The 16,744-nt window shown below is 43.6% G+C and overlaps 1 protein-coding gene across 1 annotated transcript in view; it reads right to left on the reverse strand.

Moving 5' to 3' along the window:
- Positions 1-507: 507 nt before the first annotated feature.
- The window catches only part of LOC118782079 (protein unc-13 homolog C-like), a 105,530-nt gene continuing 89,293 nt past the window's right edge, over positions 508-16,744 (reverse strand). Inside the window, exons 26-32 of the mRNA XM_036535326.1 lie at positions 16,202-16,325; positions 15,627-15,686; positions 12,811-12,891; positions 9,949-10,096; positions 3,596-3,688; positions 2,427-2,586; positions 508-1,666 (exon numbers count right to left, since the gene is read on the reverse strand). Coding sequence (XP_036391219.1) covers positions 1,381-1,666; positions 2,427-2,586; positions 3,596-3,688; positions 9,949-10,096; positions 12,811-12,891; positions 15,627-15,686; positions 16,202-16,325 — 952 coding nt within the window. The 3' untranslated portion in view covers positions 508-1,380. The remainder of the gene's footprint in view (positions 1,667-2,426; positions 2,587-3,595; positions 3,689-9,948; positions 10,097-12,810; positions 12,892-15,626; positions 15,687-16,201; positions 16,326-16,744) is intronic.

Genomic DNA, 16,744 nt, shown 5'->3' on the forward strand with positions numbered 1-16,744 from the left:
GTACTGTCTCTCTGCATTTACCTCCTTGTTTTCTGTAAATGTGTTTGAGGAAGATAAGACATTACAGACAGAAATCTAGTAGTCATGAAATGTGTGTCTTGGATAGTGTTTTCTTCTGATGTGCTGTGATGGCTCAGATAATCCAGATCATATCAAATTACTTGTCTGACCAACTGTGAAGTCTGCGTGGGGAAAAAAAACAAGCTCGTCTTAGAGAATTTCTCACTAAATATATTTACATGACATACAATTTGCCATCAGTGCAATACATAGGAATGTTGCATAATTACTGAATGTTATACTCTCCTTTTTTAAATAAAATATACAAACCGGTTGAAGCTGATATTAACTAATATTGAAAGCAACATTTACAACTTTCAAACTGATCAACAGCTTCACAAAAATAAGAAAAAAAATCAGAATCACTCCATCAACAATCAGTTTATGTAGCACTGAAAAAGTCATACAGCACATGTACATATGTATGTATTTTTCACATAGGTCATGGATTGCTTTTTATACAAACATTTTTATGTAACTTTGGCAGTTTCTCAGGAACAAAGTTTTTTTTAGATATGAAACAACAATATCAAACTGTCAGCAGTGTTATGTAAGCTTTCTCTCCAACACTCATGTTCACAGTGATTATTCAGAAAGGCAGGGAAAGCCAATGGCCCAAAAAAAACAATGAGAAAAAAAAACAACAAAAAAACAAGCTTCCACCCCTGTCTACCTGGACCAAATATGCGGGAGGATGCTCTCGCTATTGTCAGTGATTATAAAATTACAAACACCTACGAAGATTTACATAGCAGTCGTTGCCTTTTTTGGGAAAAATGGCCTCTTTTCAGGTCTGCACAAAACAGTAGATTGGAGGGGTAAGACCAAAGCCAATGGTCACTGTGAGGTGATGAGGAGATGGTTTGGAAAACAGGACATGCACAACATGTGTTGTGTAGAGCACTGTCAGAAACACAGTGCAAACGAATATATTGAATAATTAAAATGCAACACTTTTGAAGGGAAAATGAGTAACACTGGACAAAATAACCGAGCAAATTCAAAAGGTACCAAGATCACCATGGTTTTTATATTTTCGTTTAGATGTCTTTTTTTTTTTCTCTGGTTTGGCACTTCATCTGAACAAATTTCTGTTCAAAAAGACTAAATTTAGTACAAAAATGTATTTAATATCTCTTTAACATAACTCGGAGAATATAGTACTTCATAGCAAGTATAGGTAAACGCTTGTACATACTGTAGTTTTTTTTTAAATGAACATTCCGACAGATGTTTCACACACATGCACAAAAACAAACAACACGACTCTTCTCAACCCCCATGGTTGCACTTCCCCTCGGCTGTGGCCCCTCTTCCTTCTCACGGCACTTCTTCGGCAGACCGCGTTTCTGACTTGAGGCGTACAAACTCTTTGGCCACTTCGTCGCTGGTCCTCTGGGAGAGAATCCTCATGATGGTCAACCCAGTCTCGTCCATGGTGATGTTCCTGACCAGGGGGTGCCAGGCTGAGCAGCTCCCCTTGTCACCCAGCTCTCTCAGCTGGATGACGGTCATGCCGATGACGCGGTCCTCCCTGGCAAAGCAGTAGTCCTTCACCGAGACGTGCAGCTCGTAGGCCCCTGGTTCATGCTCGTTACTCAGGACGCTGGCCAATCAGAAGGCAAACGAGAGGGACAATGTCAGTAGGGGAGAGCTGTGAGCCAATCAGAATGCAAACAAGAGGTACATTATCAACAGGAGAGTGCTTTGACCCAATCAGAATGCAAAAGGGCCACAGTGTCAATAGGAGAGAGCTTTGAGAAAATCAAAAGGCAAGCAAGAGGCATGGTATCAATAGCAAAGTGCTTTGAGCCAATCAGAATGCAAACAAATGGCACAGCATCGGTAGTGCTTCGAGCCAATCTGCTCAATAGGGCAAAATGAACAATGCCCAGTGACTGCTGAAATACACACTGGTCGCATACAGCACTGTCACAAGAGATCAACAACAGTATTGTCACAAAAATGGTAGATTTTTTTTCAGAAGCTGAGGGTGCACATTTATGGCTTCCACTGATGTGAAAGCAGCAAGAAAAACATGTACACACCAGTTAACAATGAAAATACTGAGAGATGATATCAGAAAATATCATTTTACTCCTGTGATGTTATACAATTAACTGGAGTAAGCACACGCTGTAAGAGGTGTAAACAGAGTTAATGAGATTAAAACAGGGCCAGGTGCATATTCCACAATTAAGCACAGTGTAATTATCTAGTATGCAATCACAGGGGGTTGACCACCCTCCATAATTTGAATGAGAGGAACTTCCTGGATGACATTTACCTTTTTAAAAAATGTTAGATTTAAGCAATACTGAATAATTCTAGCGCTGTCATTAGGTAACCCGGACGCCGTGACTTACAACTGGAAGGACTCATTGTACTTGGGAGACCAGGTGTTGTTCTTGGTTTTGGTGCCGAATTTGCGCTTCTTGTCGGCCAGGCTGGGGCCGACTGCATTGATCTCCACGAAGGGGCGGAACATGGCATTCGTCTGCCAGCTGAGGTTATTCACTGCAGCGACTGGAAGAAAGGATTTGGGGATGCAAGGGTGACGGGGAGAGACGTTCAATGGTGAGTATTTCGTTTTTTATAACGGTGCCAAAAGCTCCTCAGCAATGTGGAAACATTGGTTTGTATTTTCGACAGTGTCACTGCACTTTGCAGGATAAAACTCTATACACTGCTTATCTCAGATGTTACTGTGAAACTGTCTTCATGTGGTCATTGGAATTAAATTTGCTTGTAAACCTTCAAAGAGGACTTCTTGCATTTGCATTAGAATGAGAAAGAGAAAGTGAGCTCTGAGTTTGTTGCACTACAGCGGCATGTTCTTGAACCTCTGCTCCTGGTTGAGACCCGGGGTGGAAAGTTTACCATGTGCTATTAAGTGGAGCGTAGGATAAGTGTGAACACACTCTGGGGTGAGGTGCAGGGTCTGATGCCACCTTGAGGTCACTCAATGGCATGAAAAAGGGCTGTCCTCATGTAAAGTCATGGAGGACACTTGCACAGAACCCATGTGTTATTCAAAGCATGGCCTGACTGATTGTCTTGTCCTTCAGAGGTGCTATGTGGCACTGCTTTTTAATACAAAACTAAAAATAATAACAATAACAACAACAGCATGTCTTCCCAGTGTTTGCAACTTTTATTGTCAGCTTATTCCGTTTTTTGGAATTGTCAAGTTAGTTTTCAGTTTAAAAAAAGAGAACATCCCTGGCCTTTAACCAGTTAACAGATGAATTATAAATAAGTATTTACAGGTCTTCCTGAATGCACACATTAATATTTAATCTCCCTCTCAGTCCATTCTTTAGTGAGTGAGGGGTGGGGGGAGGGGGGGGGGGGTTCCAAATGGCAAAGCTTGAAAGGAAAAGTGGGCACCTTTCATTATTTATTTCTGTTCTGTGTAGGTACACAGTATCAAACTCAACTCAATCGATACGGAGAGGCCTGTAGGACATCCCAGCGATGCGTTACTTTCACTGAGCTCTGAATCCGAGAGGGTTCTGGGCTCAGCCAGGCCTACCTTTCACATTGACTTTGTGCTCGCCGGTGCCGGGATGAGAAATGAGATCCACTTGGATGGACACCTCGCCCACTGATCCGCTGGATGACTGACCTGGAGTTCCCCAAACAAAAACAGAATGGTCGAACGGAGCTGCATGCTGTGTCAACTCTTCTTCTTCCAAAAAAGAAAAAAAAAACCCCAAAAAACAACACTGTTCTTCTGAAGATGTAAACTCAGTATGGAGAAGTATGATACTGGGTGATTGTTAAGTCCCAATGTGTTTCTGTGGAAAAGGGTATTTATTTCAACCCAAATGCGGAACGTTCACTTTTCCTGTCCGAGAATGAACTCAACAAACTAGTTCTGCTCTTCTTGGGTTGTAAGTCAGCCTGAAATAAACGGAGTTTTACCACTTACAGAGTAATTAATTTTGAAATAACTCTAATTTATCCAATCGAATATAACCACCCTGCAGACAAATTAAAAAAAAAAATCATTAATTTAACAACTCATCAAAGCCAAAATGATCTGTGCGGAGGTGTCTGCCAAACCCTGCTCCACAGTGCTGTGTGGCTGTATACTCCTGAGCCCATTCCTCCAAAGCCTAATCACATGAGCCCAAGGCATATAGCAAAAATGCAGTGTCACTAACAAGGAAACCTCCTCTAGGGATGCACTGATCACAAGAACAGAAGGAAAAAGAAGAACTCATTCAAACATGTAAGAAAGCTATTCTGACTCCCAGAGGTGTTTCTTCATGTCTGTGCACATTAATACATACGACATGCAATGAGATCAGATGACAACTCAAACGCACACTCTCACTGTCATATTGGTCTGCTGGCTATGTTTGAACATTGCCTGACAAATTACCATCAAAAGCAACTACTACTTATGAACACAGTTAACCCAAGGACTTCATGGTATACTGTAATGATACCTGATGATGTTTAAATGGGATTCATTCCAGGGTTGGAATCAGTCAACAGATGACTGATTCCTGTCAAACACAAGCAAGGTCAGTTACCTAAGACATCACATGGGGGGATACTACCTTGATTATAGTCAGGTCACAATATGACATTTTATAGGAAGCATAATTTACTACTAGTTAGACTCATGTATCATATTATGTATAGAGAAGGTCTAATTGAATAATACAAAAAGATCATTCTGTTAAGGTGATACAGAGGTTCTGGAAGTTATTTATAAAAATTCTTACAGTCTAAATAATACTTTTCATGTTTCATATAACTACAGTCAAATCCCCTGACTCTAATATCAAAACTGGCCACATAACCCTGGCCATGAAGCAAAAAGTTCTATATCAGATATATATCAGTGTTTAGTTCTCTTAACAAATCTCACAGATGTCTTCTAGAATAACACCCATCCTTACAGCAAATTATATTTGCTACAATTTCATTACATTACATTATTGGCATTTAGCACACGCTCTTATCCAGAGCGACTTATATCAGTTACAGTTTTTTTCAATGTTATCCATTTATATGGCTGGATATTTACTGAGGCAGTTGTGGGTTAAGTACCTTGCCCAAGGGTACAGCATCAGTGCCTCTGTGGGTAATCGAACTGGCAACCTTTCGGTTACGAGTCCTGCTCCTTAACCCCTATGCTACACTGCCACACCTCATTTAGAAAAGAATTAAGAATTGTATTTCCTTGGCCTCAATGTGTAATGACATATTTGGAGGAACATATTCCCAGGTTACAGTAAATGGACATCATTTGTGCAATTCATAAACTCCATACCCTGAGAAGGTACTGTAACACAGTGTACAACATGTGATGCATAACATCATATGTAATAATGCTGTGACATCTGGTGCAAAGTGCACTCTCTCCTGTTGCAGTACTCCACCAAACCATTAGGTGACATATACTTGCTCTGAAAACGAGATAGATCAGGTACTAATGGATTTCTGGAAATCACTTCCTCCGAATCGGGGCCACAGTATTGCTGCAGCCTATTTTTCCCAGCCCTCTCTGACCTACAGTTTACGCACTAATTGAGAGCAAATGGCTCAGTGCCTCTCTGATTGGCCGAAAGGCTTCAGAGAATTTGCCGTGGAGTGTTTGTGACATTTTCACTCACGCTCATAATTGGAACGCTTTGAAACATTAACAGCCAGGCCCAATAGATAACTCTTATCAGCTGGTATCATCTGTTAGAAAATGAGTGTATTTTGAGTTTCTTAAAGAAGCAGATAAATAAATAAAAAAAAAAACAACAGCAACAGCACAGCCACGTGAGGACACAGTGATGTGCTGCAGCTCCACAGCAACAGGAAGGGCATCAGGTGTGTGACAGAGCACCATTTTACAGCTCATTGGTACCAGCAGGCTAAGAGGGAGCCAGGTAAATCGCTCCTATTCCGTCTCATTACTGCCCTTCTCCCGGCTTCGATGCCGGAGTCATCAAAGCAAAACTCGGCCGCTGGTCACCACGGAGGCAGTAAGCCAAATCACAATTATTTACTGTGTGGTCAAGCTGCCGTCAAGCCTTTGAAGCCCTTTGAAGCCTCAGTCCCCCACCACGCTCACACGCTACACCAAGACTGACAGAAACCAAGCAGCTGACAAAACATCCTGCCTCCAAATGAGATGCATTTAACGTTAATATCCTGTTTTCCTCCCCACTGAAATTCTGCCTCTGATTTCCTTGCCTCCACAAGGCACAGCTTTAAAAAAGCCAGAAAAGCAACATTTTCCTGTCCTTTTAAAAATTTGAATTGTAGACTCCTCTCTTTGGCATGTCACACCTTAAAACCAGAAGCATCAACAGAACTCTGAAAAACTGCATTCAGGTCTTGCATGAACACACAATGTTTTATGTTTTCAACATAAACATTCTGGCACATGAAAATTGTCATTCTCCAGCCATAAATGCATGGACTAGACATAATCCAGAGAGTACTTATGTCTCCCCCAACTTGCACAATACATGTACATACATACACAGTACATTCCGGTGAAGAGCTGGATTCCTGTCATTATGACAGATAGTCCTAACTGACATCATAATGGGTCACCTTGGTTCTTGATCGCAGCTCCCTTTTGCAGCATGGTCACAAAACAGTCACATCACAGTCGGAATCACTTTAAGTGACTCCTCTTTCAAGGAGAGGTGTGGACACCCAACAACAAAACTCTCCTCTGCAAAAGTGAATACTTAAAGATTTCTGTAATCAGTTTGCAGTGGCAGATTTAAAATGTGCATAAAATCATATACATTCATTTATTACGGAAACTGACACATCTTCTCTGAAGTGAACAGCTTTCACGGAAACCCTTCATTTGCAGCTGAAATAGCACAGGTTAAAAGAAACTGAAACAAAATGTAATTTGGTAAACTGTATCATTTCCTCGAAGTTAATTATCCCTCTGTACAGCATTTTCCATAATATTAATTCACTCTCCAGGTGGCTGTTACAGACTTATAAAAAGATCTGTGGTAATGCTGCGCTAACGGGAGTTGAAAGACACCGGACTGTTGTCTCATTTTTCCTGAGAAGAGGTGCATGTTTGAAGAGGGAGACAGAAACAAGGTTCCCTAGATGGATCAATAGAGATTCTTACTGTACTTTGTACATGTTTTAACGGAACGGGGAGGAGCAGGAAGTGGGCCCGTGCCACCCTTCCTTTCAAGCGCTGGCAGCACAAGTGCACTGCAATCGATGGAGCTGTCACGCCAAATTAAAAATAAATAAATAAAACGGCCTTTGTGTTATTTTCGCCCGTGCTATTTCTCAAAACCTTCAGCGTTGCCCCGTTCCTTGGAATTGGGATTCTACATCAGTAGATTTCACTTCTTCCTTGGATGACATCTTTGGACCGCCCTTCAGACGTTACCCTTTACATTACCCTTTATTCACGTTTGACACGGGAGCTGCAAAACAGGAAGCAGCCAACCAGGGCCTCCTCTGTTGCTACTCTGTGATGCTGGCCTGGCACAAAGAGGCGAGTAATACCATCGACCAAACGACTCCTTTGATCTCTGACAGGATGTCAGGATCATCAGGATGACCAGCGCAGATACGCCTCCTCTCTTGGTTTTCTCTTACGCCTCAAGGTTAGTCAATAACAACAGTATTGCCCTAAAGTATGGAGAAGATACGCCTCCTCTCTTGGTTTTCTCTTACGCCTCAAGGTTAGTCAATAACAACAGTATTGCCCTAAAGTATGGAGAAGCCATACAGCCATCACTGGAGAAAAGGCACTGAGCCACAGTCTTACTTACAAGGGAAAGAGGCGTAATTGAAACATTCACTTCTATTGCAGGAATAAAGAGAGGAGACCAGTGCTTCTGCTGTTTCCACATTGCTGTGTACACAACACTCTGTCAGGCATACAGTGTTTACTTCTAACAAAATGGAGGCTCCACATCCCCAACGATACCACCGGACATTCTTCCCCTTGCTATAATGATGTTAATCAGACATTTCAAAGGAAATGTCCCGAGTGGGTCAGTGCAATTCCTTGGGCGAGGTAGATGAAGTCATGCCGTCACCCTATGGTAACAGCGCGACATGAAAGGCCAGTGAAGAGCTTGCACAGATTGCTCTCCGTGTGCAATCTGACGAAACCTGGCCGCAGCACAAACGATCACGACCAACGCACGAACACAAGCCCTTTCTCCCCAACACAGCAGAAAGCTTAAAAGCAGCGCTGGGCAACTCACTGTGTGGAGTGTGGAATAGATATATTAATATATCTATTATTCCCCCGATCTAAGCACAGCAATCAGTGAGGGAAAAAACACACAGACATGTACCGACATTACTCGCTTCAGAGGTCTGCATTCCCATGATGCATGGAGAGAAACGAGGTCTCCTGTTTGGCTCCTGGTAAAGGTCATTTATTTTAACTGAGACAGAATCAATACGCCAGCTCCACAGAGAGAGGATGTTCTGCTTTGCCGGGTTGGCCAAAGCATCGTGGAGTGAAGCTGGACCCCTTTTTCCAAGAGACGGAGCAAATAATCCCGTCTCAGACCATCACACGGCACCAACACAGGACTGAAAGGAACCAAGGCCTGAAAACACGCTATAATCTCGCTGAAGATTCTGCTGTGGACACCCAGGCACACGCATCCAAGCAAACTTCAAAGAGAGATTGAAAAATGTCACGCTTCTCTGAGAGAAAATTCGCTGGAAAAACAATAGGACAAAATGATCCTGGCTTGCGGCAACTTTCTCTGTGAGACTGAACACACAGACTTCCCAAACCTTGCAAGACTATAATCGACTGCAAGCACTTATTGCGAGTAGTGAAGTACCAATCAGAACAAACAATAAGTGTGCTCACAGACTGTGAAGTCTTTTTCCAATTAGGATGCAAGTCTGACTTACTTGGGTGGAACAAGCACTTGGCATGCGAGCTCGCCTTTTTCCTGTAATGGAGCTAAGCTGCGTTCACTGGGTCTGCGGCTACATCTCATTTCTCTCATTTCAGACTGCTAGGCAGCGCTGCCGCTGTGCTACTGCGTAGTATCATTGTGACAACGCACATTAGCATGTAGATGCTAACGATGCTGTAAGCCTGTCTACGATCGTCTGGTTCCTGTCAGAGTGGACCCTGCAATGACACCAGCTGAAAGGTACACATCGTTAGTGCTCTTGTGCATGATGTCTCTCGGGCTTGCGGATTCTAAAAAACGAATTTCCTCATTCTGTTCTGCCTGCAAGTCTCTCATGCATCTGGGCCCGCTGAGGCAGAACTGGCTAAGAACTTCAGGAGATCTTAAAACTATAAGAAAAGAAAAAAAAATAATCACTCATTTGACCACAGGCCGCGCAATCGGAGCTGCCCTCACGGCCCCCAAAGTGCACGCACAACCCTACAAACCCCTTTCGCTCTGCTCAGAGTATCTAAAGGTACAAAAGTGTCGTTTTAGGGGGATCAGCATTCAGAGTAAATGATGCTCTTTGGCATTTGCTTTGCACTCTACTCTGCCACTGACGTAAGGCTAAAAACAGAGGATCCATCACAGGCTTACAGGCAGGAAGGGGACACTTGACCTGATTTTACGGATGTCACAATTATCAGTGCAGTACGAATGATGGCTCCAGCACTGGAAGGTAAATGAGCACAGCTGCATAGCAGCCCCTTTGAACAGCCACAGCATAACAGCAACCTAACAAAGCAGAGGCAGGAAGGGAAGGGACTTTCTGCAGTTTGCTCCCAAAATCCTCTCTCTCAACATATGTTGAAAATTTGATAAATCTGCTTCCAGCCTTACATAAGCCGTGCATCATCCAGGCAGGCTTTGAAGGAGGAAAAGGCCACGGTGGTGAAAAACTGACCAATTAATGACCCAGTATTAATGTTACCAAGCGCATGCGTCTTACCTTGAGAGGTCTGGGTGCATATATACTTCTTGATCAAGGCATCTGTAGTTTGTGTGTAAAGGCTAAGAGCATACTTCAGAGACTTCAGGTCTGGGCTCCTCTCCAGAAAAGTCTTCTTCAGCCCGTTTCCTCCCGCGTGGAAGTATTGCTTCGGAGGAGAAACCAGCAGAGGTTCAAAACTCAACACCATCGATGCAACACAGTTAAAAACACATGGTGCAAAGACAAGATACGCGTATGTACACACACACACACACACACACACGCTTGCATGCATGCACACACACACGGTCACGCTCACACACACACACACACGTGCACGCACACACACATGCACGCACGCACACACACACACGTGCACGCACACACACACACACGCACGCACGCACACACACACGCTTGCATGCATGCACACACACACGTGCACGCACACACACACACGCACGCATGCATGCACACACACAGACACACACAACAACACTTGCCCCCTCCCCCACTCTTTCACAATATATAGACTCCGGTATACATAAGGTTAAATGCTGATAGAGTTCTCCTATGAAGGAACACCGAGCAGTATTGAAAAATGAAAATAATCAATATTTCCATTAAGTTCAAGGTGACAGACATTCCATAAATAGAATCCTTTCACTACAAACATACCCCCATGTGCTTGGGGGGGGGGGGGGGTGTGATGTACCCCTGAGATTCAGCAGAAGAGAGGCATGGATGAAAATTTAAGCTTATTCTGCGGTTTTATTAAGACAGATGAGGTTAACCACATGCCCCCCCCCCTCCACCCCCCGTCTCCCGCACACATATCTGAAAGTGACGTGGTGCTGCCTCTGCCAGAGGTCCTGGGGCCTGCCAGAGAGAGGCTGTGGCTGTGACATGGGCCTATCGAGATAGTGGCCGGACCGGTGCCAGTTTCAAACCCGCCACTTAACCCTCCCCCGGACCTCAATTACCAATTACATCCACCAAAGCAAACCCCGCCGTGTGGGGAAAACAAGATAATGGGCTCTATGCGTCTGAGGTTTCTCCGCAGCTGCAAATGCAGGCTCTAAACCCTGTTTGTGTTTGTGGCTTTTGTCTCTCTGGATTATTCAATGCTGTATCGATTCATTGGTCGATGAATCTCCGTAATGCAAACCAGGACGACTGCGGTGCAATTATTTAGCACGTCTCAGGATCACGGGGCTGATGCTTGTGAGCGCCCGGCTCCAGAGGAAACTATTAGGGTAAGAGCCGTATAAATAAATAATCACGCCCCATGTAATTGCATTATTTCACCTGCGATTTACTGGAATTATTCACAGTGTGTCTGACAGCAAAGTTCATTAAAGTGGTCAAACATTAATTCATTTGATCTACCTGACAAATTCAACCTGGGGGTCCGGGTTAATCAAATCAAACTCCTTTTAGAAGTCACGGTTCATTGATCATCAACATGACATAAATACATCAAACACGTTTCTGAATATACCATGACATGTCTTTTTTCCCTGAAAAAGACCTCTGCTGGGCGAGGGAGACTTCTCTTCAGATGGCTGATTAAGAAACAGTATTCTAATTAAAGGGCATTACAAAAATCAGACCAATTATGGGTATAACAATTTGAGTGAAAATGATTCTCTTTGAACTCAAATTAGAATTAAATCAGCTAGTAACATACAAACAAATTTTCTGAGCAGCAATTTGTCAAAAAGCACAAATTTATCTCTGAGCTCCACTGGCATAGAGAGGCAGTCAGCAAAGGAATATCCAAGAGCCTACAGTGCGTCCTCAGAACCAGAGAGATGCCATTAGCACCACTGCACAGTGTGATACTCTTCAAGCATCATTAAAGATTTTCTAAGCAGACACCTTTATTCACATCTGATTACTATTCTTAGTACATGCAGTCTAACACATCCTGGAATAACGTCTGTGTCAAAGAGCCCAAATCCATTCTTCTTCCTGAAATGTTAGGGTGATCAGCTGTTCATTCAGATATCCCTCCTGTGGAGGAGCTGTCCTGCTCAGTTAATAAGGTTTATTTCTGTTTCATTTTGTGGTGAATGTCCAGCTGCCTCCTTCTCCTTTGCCTGGCCTCAGATGGCCCCTGTCATGTGTCAGCAATCCTAATGCAGTCCACTTCCTTCTGCTGTTAATCTTTCTATCGCTATGTCGCTGATTCCAGTGACCGTGATTACCAGGACCTGCTGTGCTGGTCACTTTTGAGGATTCAGTTTAATCTCTGAGTCTCCCACCCACTCCTGCAAGGGGGGGGGGGGGGGGGGTTCTGCTTCAGACTCTTTAACTGCTAACAACATGGCGCAACATGCTGTCCATGAATTCTCTCCCTCTTTTGCCTTAACCTCCATCCCGGTGCATTCTGAGAAGCTGTGCACTGATTGAGCTCCGTGCTATCATGGTATATGTATCCTGAGGTGGGGACAGGGGGTGTATTTGGGGAGGGGAGCCAGACGGAGCTTGTTTTTGAGGCTCCGCCGTAGAGAGCCACGCAAACGGCGCGCCATGATGGAGTGGGCTGATACCTCGGCGAATATAATTGATTCTCGCGTCTCCGAGGAGGCCGCCTTCCCCGTTCAGATCAATCAGGAGGTAGAAATTCTCTTCATCAGTATTCCGGAGAGAGGACTCAATTAAGAAAGTTAAGTTAAGCCTTGCAGCCAGTTTTTTTTTTTTCTTCCTCCTTTTTCCAGACTTGGGAGTCAGAGAGGATACGCAGTGATTTAAAAGAAAAAAAAAAGGAGCTGTTTTTGTACTGATCTGGACACACAGAGTCAGAGCCTGAGTCTGGAAGCTGCAGGAAGATGGGTGAGATTTAAGGACAGCCGCTACAGAGTGCATGAAGGGTACCTTGATGGTGGGAAGGACTAAATCCATGGCAGCACATTGCCGTGGCGACAGACTCCTGGCATCCTCCCGGATCACGTGCTCCTAAACAAAAACAAAAACAGAATTTATTCATTCATTTAACATTTCAATATTGCAAATTGATTGTCTTACCCTCAGTTATTATAAATTACTCGTAGTAAGTGTTTTTGCCTGAAAATGCATTTAACTAATGTTATCTTCCCGGAAACAGCTTACGGCACACAATTTGCTTTATAGGACAACACACATTTTAAGTCATTAGCTAAAAGCGATGCACAAAATGAAGCCATTAGGTTAATTTTTTGGTATTTTTTGCTTTTCAGATAAATACAAGGCAATTAAGGCAACTGGTTCAGTCTCTGAACTGACGTAAAAAGCCAGTCAGCCTTTCCTTGCTTTAAAACTGCAGCAAAAGTAAAGCCTCCAGAAACATTGCTGACATAACCCCCGCAGCTCTGAGATCATGTGATCGATACCGCCTTTGAGATGATCATCTTTTGCAGCATTTTCATTCAGTGTACACTGTAGCCCTAGATCAGTAGCCAGCTCAAGACAACATGCATCACACAAATGACCTGCTTAGCAGCGATTACCTCCCTCTCGTGCTGTGCGTAATCACAGAGGAACAGCTCGGACTGACACAAGATCTATTCCATCTCCGGCCACGGCTGCGATACTGTGTCCGAGGCTTCTGACACTCTCTGTTTTTAATCAGAAGGGGGAGGAGGGCTGATGGCTCTTAACACGAAAGAAGCTGTTCATTGATTTCCCTCCCTTAAAGGTCACTTTTTAAAAGACCAGCTCCCATACAACAGCTTTAATGCTTTGTCGAAGCTTATTGATTAGGTGTTAACGCTGGCCGAGTGTGCTCTGACAGGCCTGGGATTAGGAAAGTCCAAGACTGCCTATTACTCTCTATTAACGTCAACCCTGAGCCACCGGGCTTACAAATACTGTATGTCCTCATTGCCATGCCTTAGCACCGGCAGCTATTACACCTCACTAACTAATACGGTTAAATTACTCCACATGATGGATGAGGTGAACGTTTAGGAAGTGAAAGGAATAGCATATTGACAGCAGTAATTCTTTTTTTTCCCTTCAGGATTTGCTAAACATCACAGTTACAAGTGTGAACATTTTGCCCACATATGGATCACATCTAAGTGTGTGTATATGTATACAACACACACTATTATGTAGTGGAGGACAACTGTTGACTTTTTAACTGTTGGAAAATTGAAATTATATCAGATTAATTGCCGGTTGAATCGCAACATCAGAACTCACACAGGGCTGAAGCGCATTAACTGAGAAGGAGGTAGGAAAGTTGGCACCACATTTAGTTTAAAATGGATCAGCCAATTGCCTTTGCTGAGGCTTTGCTTGTCAGGGCTCCGCCCCCCTAGCTGTGGTGTTTTTGTTTTTCCCTGTCCATGTGCTTTTTGTTTTTCCTTGTGTTCCAGCCCCGCCCCGCTCCCCGCCTGGTCCCCGCCCACCTGATTGCCCCATTACCTTCACCTGCCTGCCTGCCCACCTGCATCTCATCTCCTCATCAGCCCAGCCCTATTTCTACCCTGCTTGTTCCTGTCTTGTTTGCCAGTTCGTCTCAGCGTTTTCATACCTGTTTCGTTCCCGCAGTTTTTTGGATTTTCGTATTCTCCGTGCCTGACTCTGCCTGCCCTTCGTCTTCGTTTTCTGCCTGCCGTTTTGTCCCTTTGCCTGATCGTTTGCCTGCCTGGTTCCTGATCCTGCCTGCTTCGGTTATTCGACCCTGTTTTTGTCCACGGACTGCCTTCTGGTTTTCGACCCTGCCTGCTTTTGTTTCGCTACTTTCCTGCCGTCATTTATAATCCCGCCTGCAACCTGAAGCTCTCTTGGTCTGCGACTGAGTCCCTGCCTGAGCCCTTACAGTGCTATTCAGCTGCAGAATGTTCTGGCTACACTTGGAACCGTGTCACAACAGATATTCTATTATGAGCAGATACTCATCTCCTGCATTCATTCCAAGATGGCATGTCCCACCAAACAACCAAACCTTCCACGGGATTTTGTCGTTTCACAGGACAACTTTACGAGCCCAAATCCTGCGCCCAGAGACACAACTGTGTAGGAACGTACTGTATCTTAGCACTAATCCAGTTACAGCGCTGTCAGAATACAACTGGACAGAATAACTGGACTGGACCTTTCGTATATAGAAAGACTCATAATACAGATTCATACTGAGTCCAGATACAGGCACCTTATGGCACAGTATTAATGTCATGGGGAAGTCTGGAGGATGATGGTCTGCTGAAAGGTACAAACATTTAATTCATGCCTGAAACCCTACTGCAAAAGACACTGGAGTTAAGAGATAGCCTAGTTATGTGAAAATTGTAATGTAGCCTCTTCACAAAATGAGAAGCAGCCCTGAGAAATGGGCTATATCTCAGAGATATTGAATCACACAGATTACACTGAATGCACAGAACTTGTATTTCACATATAAACCTTTATTAAATTGCAGCCATTCAACCAATTCACAAGAGACGCCGAATGACTACACAGAAGTTGCATGAAAAAGGAACACATTTCAAGCGAGAATGTCTGAGAATCAAAAGGCGTGTCTCCAGAGGCTGTTCCAGACAAAACCCCTGCCCCCCTCTGAGGATTACAGGAGAGCATTTGATTCTGAATTCCAGGAAAACAGGATTATGGGAAACATATTATCAGCAGTGGGAATGACTGACTGACAAGTCAGGCATGAAGACAGACATCAATGATAAAACAACAAATAAAAAAAAAGAACATACCTTCAGTTTGGACAGCTGTCCCAGGTCCTTTGCAGCACTGAACAGCATCTGAGCACCTTGCTGTTAAAAAAATAAAACAAATAAAACATTACCCAGGATAGTACTGAAAAAAAAAACCTGCTGCTATTTGGAAGTGCTGCAGGTACATTACCACATGCGCAACATTTTGCACAAAGCGCACTGCAGAGTGAATGGTGTTTGACACACTGAGCATGCTGATGCTAAAATATTGCAGACTTCAGGTGAGCTCTGCCTCCACGTCTAACCATGCAGAGAGCACACATTCAGCAGCTGCGTGTCCCATGTGTTTGAAACAGATGCGCAGAGGTGACCTCATTCTCAGCGTGGACCTACACCTTCATTTGACACAGACTACAATGCAAGGACCACTGTGAAAATTCCATCTGGGAAAACAAGTTTTAAAGAAAAAGCAGACACAAGGTTTGCTTGGTGTGACGGGCTCTGTAATAATCTGTAATGACTCTTAATTAACTTCATAAACTCTTATTATGGAAGAGATCCTGGATGTAATTCCTGTGATGGCTGCACTATGAGAGAACTGGGTTATCACTCACGCTCTGGTCTGTGAGAGGAGGCAGCACGATCTGCTTCTCTATGCTGTTCAGGACGATCTTCCATAGCTCTTTCAGCACCCTCTTCAGAACTGTCTTCTCACAGATCTTAGCAAACAAAATCAGGCTGCAAAACAGCATAGAGGAAAAAAAAAAAGTCAGTGTGGACAGCCAAAGTGGAGAGGACCTGCTAGAAGGAACCCACTTCACTATTGTCACTTAACATGTACATCTAATGTGAGATTTAAATGAGATTGAAAAAAGGCTTGAAAAAAGGACACATAAAATGCATTTGAAAATCAACCTCAGAGAAAGTGTTATGTTTGATGCATACACGTTTTATTTTCCCAAAGAACAACCCAGGTTTTTTTGTAAACCCACTGCATTCCTGCAAGCAGAAAGAATGACGATCTGTTGCACATATCACGCCATTAAAACAGCCCAACCCGAAGGCTTTGAACCAGGTTTGCACCTTAAAAAACCAGTAAATTATCATGTCAGAATTCAATAAACCCTAATATGTGGAATAAATGTTATGGCTTTACA

Source organism: Megalops cyprinoides, chromosome 8 (assembly GCF_013368585.1).
Source record: "Megalops cyprinoides isolate fMegCyp1 chromosome 8, fMegCyp1.pri, whole genome shotgun sequence".
In the NCBI taxonomy this organism is placed as follows: domain Eukaryota; kingdom Metazoa; phylum Chordata; class Actinopteri; order Elopiformes; family Megalopidae; genus Megalops; species Megalops cyprinoides.